Source organism: Trematomus bernacchii, unplaced genomic scaffold (assembly GCF_902827165.1).
Source record: "Trematomus bernacchii unplaced genomic scaffold, fTreBer1.1, whole genome shotgun sequence".
NCBI lineage: Eukaryota > Metazoa > Chordata > Actinopteri > Perciformes > Nototheniidae > Trematomus > Trematomus bernacchii.
This window is the reverse complement of record NW_022987547.1, coordinates 2,733,391-2,740,555: the sequence shown is the minus strand read 5'-3', so window position 1 is coordinate 2,740,555 and position 7,165 is coordinate 2,733,391. Positions and strand designations below refer to the sequence as shown.

The 7,165-nt window shown below is 37.0% G+C and overlaps 1 protein-coding gene across 1 annotated transcript; it reads left to right on the top strand.

Moving 5' to 3' along the window:
- Positions 1-1,390: 1,390 nt before the first annotated feature.
- On the top strand, positions 1,391-2,846 carry rbp4l (retinol binding protein 4, like). Its single transcript, XM_034123419.1, has 4 exons — positions 1,391-1,507; positions 1,599-1,735; positions 2,226-2,338; positions 2,425-2,846. Exons 1-4 carry the CDS (start codon positions 1,391-1,393, stop codon positions 2,646-2,648), a joined length of 591 nt encoding a protein of 196 aa, XP_033979310.1. The 3' UTR covers positions 2,649-2,846.
- Positions 2,847-7,165: the final 4,319 nt, after the last annotated feature.

The following is a 7,165-nucleotide window of genomic DNA, read 5'->3' as shown; positions in this document are numbered from 1 at the left end:
CAAATAATAGTCTGTTAATTTGAACAGTACTTGCATCGGTGAGCTCAATCAAAAATATTTGAGATTTTAATCTCACTCACAGAAAAATGCATATGAAGTGTATGTATGCTTCAGTATATACCTTAAAAAGTGGACATTTTCTAGGTTAACTAATAGGTCATTTAGTATAATTATGTTGTTATTGATTTGAATAGCTGTATGGTTTACATTTTAATTGTAAAGTGTTTAAGCTTGCTGTCTTGTTAATGCCACTCAGGCGTGGAGGTTTTTCAAGTTTAGTTTCATAAGCGGATTTGTGACTTGTGTACCAGTGGGGCCCTTTGCCATAAACATTTTCACAACAATTACACGACATTGACTTGGTGTTGTGTGCAAATCAACAGATTTATAACCTGAAAAATAAATCAATGAAAATCCCTTTCATGCCATACGTAGTGAATATAGGTACTGTGCAAAACTTCTTATATACTAATAATAATAATTGTGCATATACTTTGCATTGACAAGATGATATTAAAAGCCTGTTTAAATCATGTGATTATTTTCTAAATAAGCAAGCCAGTTGTTACCGTGCATTGTTTTTATTTTTCAATCAGAAACAATTCCATTTATGTCTAATTTATTTATTTGATTGACACTTAAAATTGTAGTCAGTTCAGTAAGCTCTCACACAAATCATCGGATATCATTCATGCACGTGCCTGTATCATTGTGCTTCCCAATAGTTACATAAAGGTATAATTGTTTTTATAGTAAGTCCTGGGCAGGTTTTAACGTGGAAGCCAGATTACAGTAAGTATTTCAACCCAACAGGATTACTTGTAGATTTAAGCACCTTATTTAGTTCCCAGCAATGAAAATCAGACATAAGCCTGTCTGTGGAGTGTGTATATAAAGGCTGCCTCACACACAGAAGAACCACAAGACTGAATCTGGTGGATAACCACGAACAGAACTTTAATCGCCTTTGCTTGTTTGACTCAGAACAGGTAAGACACTGACATCTCACTCTGTTTACCTTCTACTTTTGCTAGATTGTCTGTAAGGGAACTGTGGACTTAACAACGTAAACTTTCTTTTGTCAACTGCAAATGTTGATAATCACTGGACTATATAAAATGGTTTTACAGTGTAAAGATGCAAGATTGGTCCAGGTTTATGGTATTCATATTTGAACTCAGAATATCTATTTTTATTGTGTTGTGTTGCTCCAGTCTGTCAGATAGTGCTACATTTTTCTTTTACTAATGTCAATTGCTACAACATATTGTTGTTGCATTTACAGTATCTTAGTAGGCTATAAAAAAGATCATGGATGTTATCCCGAAAGCCAAACATGCACAGTTTAGTGTCATATAATGATGTTTACAAAATGTGTGTTCATCACAGAATGGGATCCTCTAAGGTGGCCCTGCTGCTGGTCCTGCTGTCCTGTGTAGAGCTCAGTCTGTCTGCTTCCTGTGTGGTTGACAGCTTCACAGTCAAAGATGACTTTGAATCTAAGAGGGTAAGTGAATTGAAACACACAGACAATATGCATGTTGAGAAAAGTAAGTAAAAGCATTACTGACTGTCTGCTTCCTTCCTTCTCATTGCAGTATGCAGGAAAGTGGTACGCACTGCAGAAGAAAGATCCAGAGGGCCTGTTCCTGCAGGACAACATCTCCGCTGAGTACACCATTGATGATGACGGCTCGATGTCCGCCGCGTCCAAGGGACGCGTCACTCTGTTTGGGTAAGACCTATGGCCAGGAGAGACAGGGATGAGACACTCTTTACCAACACTTACCATTATTGACAGATACGATTACCATGCAAATCCAAGGTCACAGGTCTATTTGCTCACAAAGACCTGTTTGTATCTCCAGGATAAGCATCTAGGATTTCAAATATTCAGTTTCCAGGGTCAGCAGTTAGGATCAAGTGCAATTTTCTGGAAGAACATTCTGAACAGTATTAGCTACAAATCGGTTTTCTCTGGATTATGGATGATTATAGAGAAATGAAGGCTGGAGACATGGGCTTTTAGACAGGAATGTGGACTTGAATGCACTTTAGCATACAAACACATGTATGAAGTTCAATTGAAAATGCACATGTCATAGATTAATAGTCTCATTTCAATTTTTACATTAGAATTGTTGTATGTTACATTAATAATGTTACTGTAACTGCAAGAAATACTTAATCGAACTTGTATGTGTTTTTCTATCATTGTGTTACAGTTTCTGGGTTGTCTGCGCTGACATGGCTGCACAGTACTCTGTCCCCGACCCTACCACCCCCGGCAAGATGTTCATGAACTACCAGGGTCTGGCCAGCTACCTGTCCAGTGGAGGTCAGCAGCAAACATGTCCCCCTCACACCCCTATTACATCTCATCATTCCTCCTCGGCTAACCTCTCCTTTCCTTTTTTGAAACAGGTGACAACTACTGGGTGATCGACACCGACTATGACAACTACGCCATCACCTACGCCTGCCGCACCATGAAGGAAGATGGTAGCTGCGATGACGGCTACGCCATCATCTTCTCCAGGAACCCCCGTGGCCTGCCTCCAGCCATCCAGCGCGTCGTCCGTCAGAAACAGGATGACATCTGCATGGCCGGAGAGTTCCAGCCTGTTCTGCAGTCTGGAGCCTGCTAAAGAGAGAGAGAGAGAGTGTGAAGCTGAGAGAGAACGAGGGGGAGAGAAAGAGTGTGAGTGTGATAATGTAAATGGACAGATGCAATAATGTGTTGGAGAAGTGAGAGGAGGAAGACAATTAAGCAAAAACTGTGAAAAACCTGGACAAGGTTTCAATCAATTTCCTCCTCCTACTCTGTGTCCATCCAATGTTTATCCAAGGAGAATTTACTGCTGCTGTGGTGAATTGTGTGAACTTGAAAGATAAAAATAAAAAAAATATTTTTCTAAACAATATCACTGAAATGTTGTACTTTTTGTGCTGTTAAAATTGTATATTTCACTTTCAAAATATACATTTGTGACTGAATATGAATCCCTTGGTATTAAATATGAAAATAAATCATATAGCCATGTTCGGAGCAGAAAAACAAATATTTGTAAGCATTTGAGTTTGAAAACATGTTGCACTTTGGTCCAGCAAGTGGCTGTGATCCCTCCTGAGCTCAAGAGAATGCAGCCAAACAACACAATAAACACTGAGCAGTAATAAGCTTACTGGTGGTCTGATGGTCAGTCCTTAGTCCTATTATACTAACTCACCTGTAAGTCGTACCATGCACTGGACATGTGCCAGGGGTTAATGATGATATCAGGAACTTTCTGTGGCCACAGCTTGTTTGTAATACAAAATGTTAAATGTTTCTGACTAAAGGAGAAGCAAGATAGCGAAAAGTAAGAGACAGAGCAGGCAGAAAGACAGAGGGAGGCTGTTTTGTCTCTATTGCTTGCACGAATCCTGTCCATGTTATGCAACAAGCTGGAAAGCAATGTGCTAAAGCCAATTATGGTCCAGTAGTACTGTAAGCCAATTGAATACGCATGATGTCCTGGAAATATGCACGGACAACAGGCAGTCAAAACAGTGCAGCAGTTTGGCAAGAAAATGTAAAAGCCAAAGAAGACATAAGGAGGACAAAAATACAAGTTATTTACCCTATTGTTCTTACTACATCACAGGGATGTATTCTTTCATTGAATTAGATCATTACAAATGTTTGAGAATACAAATCCTCTTATTCCAAAACTCCAAAAATGCAAATAGTTCACTCTGTTAAGCATTTATTAACTTATTTTTGAGGTGTATAATGACAGGGAGCATTAAAAGCTGTCAACCCTAAATGGAAAAAAAGATTGTAAACCTTACTTATTATCTGGTAAATAACATAAAAGCATGCTCGATTGACTATTCTGTCCTTTGTCTACATTTCTATCCAACAATACACCATTCAAACTTTCCAGACACCTGATGTCGAGTCAAAAACACCACAATCTGTGATGTTTTCTTGTTTTTAAAATCTCAATATTAAAGGGTTATATTTCTTCTATCTAAAATTGATATAGAAATGAAAATAATTCATAAGGTTTTGTTCAGTTTTTTATTTGGATGGGCATCCCAGTTGTTTTTTGCAAAGGTGGATTATGGGTAATCTATGTGATTGGTGACACTGGTTGGCGGGACAGTGTGTAAAGAGCACCATGAAAAAGCTAAAAAGTTACTGACTGTAAACAAGCTAAGCTCTGATGGGATCAACTGTTTGACATCGCTGGAAATAAAACCATCTGCGAAACGCAATTCAAAACAACTAAACCAAAACAGAGTTTGATACTTCTGTCATTATTTAGCCTGTGTACAGTAACTGATATATTTTTTCCTAAAGTACATACAATTTTTTTTAATATCCCTTAAATTCAAGGCAATAACAGTAAAATAAACTAACATTACAGCACTTTGATTGGGAAAACATGTTAGATTTCCATTTGTGATATGCTTTCACCCAGACTCTCTGTTAAAACATTGACTGTATTCATGTAAATAGTGAACAAGCTTAAAGTAAGAATATAAGTGGATTTATCTGCTTAAGTCTGGTGAGGCTCCAACTCAATTATCCCACGTCTGCAGAATTCCAGAGTAAGGGGTTAGAAAAAATCTGCTCATTGCTCATAAGAAATGTTTACTTAATCTAATATTGTGTTATACTCAGCAACTTGCGTGTATCAATCAAGTGGTCGCCTCTCGTACTGTCACATTTTTGACTTTTGAAGTATCTGAGGGAGAAAGGTTTTTAAACCATGAATCAGGTCTCTGCATTCAGCTATTTAATTCGTTTTTACAATAGCAAGTAGCAAACACTTGAATGTATTATGTCTATATTGAGCTCTATAATACATGTGCCCACTAGGGGGCATCAAACAATGAACAATGAACAATGTAATCTGAGTTTGAATACCTTTTATAATATTAATAGTTTATGACTGTTATAAACATTTGTCCTAGTTATAGTTTTATTTTCACAGTCATTAATTGTCACCTTTGATCAGTAACAATGAACATTATCTGAATTGATAATCAGTCTTAGCTAATAACATTTGGAAAATTAAACAATAAGGCCTTCTACTCTATATTCTTATTCTCTATAAGTTACATTCGTATCGTGCTGATGTTGTGATATGCAAGTGATTTTTTTTTAATAGAAGAGGTGCATTTCAGATCTGCTTCTGAGAGTGCAGTGAGACATTAGCAGAATAAGAAGTGAGGGGTGAAGGGCTGAGAGATAATTGGTGCTATTGTGTTTGTGATTGTGGGCTCAGGGCGGGGGAAGAAATTTGATCTGACTCTATTCTAGCTTTACTCTTTTCTTGTTCACATAACCAATAAAGGAACAACAGAAGAAAGGACAAAGGACAATATAACTATAGAATACAGTTTCACTTTGAACTACATTGAAGCGAGGTCTTTTATATGGGGCCTGAATGCAGCGTCTGAACTCTGGAGGTTTGCTTGTTTTTGAAAAATCACTAGACCGCTTAATCCAATGATCTGTCTGTCTCCGACTTACGTCTGTCATCATTATCTCTCTCTCTGTCAGAAGACACAAGAGACATAAAACAAGCTTCTGCTTGTGGATCAGACTCCATGAATCACACCTGCAGTATAATAAAGACTTCCATTAAGTTGATCTGTGGGTTGTACGTGGCTGATAAGGGTGCAAAAAAAAAACATTGTTAATATTTAATTGAGTTACCACATCGAGGTAGCACAATAAATACTTCTGCGTATACTTTAGAAAAAACCCTGCTCCAAAAATAAATGTGCAGATAATATTGCCTGCAACATTTCTTATCGCTGTCTCTACTGTATATGATCAAAGGTCCCTAAATCTATATGTGATTATGTGCAAATTACCTTGTATTCAGTCTAAAAATGCATATTATTTACAAAAGATAATTTGATGCTGAGTGAGTGATATGATTTGATCTGTTCCCAGAGCAGTTTGACTGTTTATGTTGTACTGTATTATTTACGTCAGTTGAAAAGGTCCTGAATCCTATTAGACTTACAGAAAACACAGATTTTATGTCATAGGTTCGATATCAAAGGTAGGATTCTGGCATTCATTACACAGATATTTTCTTGAGGGAAATTGTTCCTTTAAAGGGGTTACTGAGGGCATTCTCATTTTCTAAAAAAAGCGCCTCTACATTACATATCAGGCGTCAGTTGGTGAGAAGAGCATGGCATTAACAGAATAAAAGGCTGCTGATGCTTCTGAAATTACAGTTATTATGAGCACTGGGCACCAGGGTGACACTTTTCTTTTCTTGCTTATTTTATTGAACACCTGTCTCTCTGATTATGCTCCTTGTGACTCAGCTGACTTTCTGTCTGTCATTTAATGACTTTTTGAGTCAACTGACAGGGAACTTGCTCGGGGGAACTTGTCAAATGTGTGTAATTACTGTGTGAACACTGGGCTTTTATTGTAATGTCTAGGAATGAAGGTGTTCATGAAGATAACCTGAGGCTGGAGTAAAATGTGTTTCAGGGTCATATTTAGTTCATTCATGAAGACTATACATTTCATAGACAGGATGCTCTCTACATTTGTATCGTTGACTTTTAAAAACTCTGGTATTCAGATATTTGGTGTCTGTTTGTCATGTGATCTCATGTGAACTCTTATTGTTTACGCATTCTGCAGGTTGGGTCTGTTTTACGTTTGCTCTGTAAACTCCAAAATGCTATGTACAAACCTGCTTGGCAGAGGTGTAGAGTTGTTGTTCAAGAGCAGCTGTTTGCAATTGTTTTGCTGTGTTCATCTGTATGAGGAGCTTGAACAACCGAAAAAAGTATAATTAATAATGATTAATGTGGTTGATTTGTAGATTAATGTGGATTTCTCATGAATTCGGGACATTCATATCATATTACTAATTTAGAAAAGTGAGACATGTCTTCTTTCAACAGGTCATTTTGGTTTCCTTCCTTTTTGACTTTTGTTCATGATCACTTTAAGAGCATGGTGACCCCTGGCTCAAAAGGTTGTGACCCTAAATGATATGGGTTGATGAGAGTCACAGTGTGGTTTTTATATCATGACAAGTAGGAATTGCCTTTTAAGGGATCATTAGATATAATAATAATAATAATAATAATAATAATAATAATAATAATAATAATAATAATAATAATAACT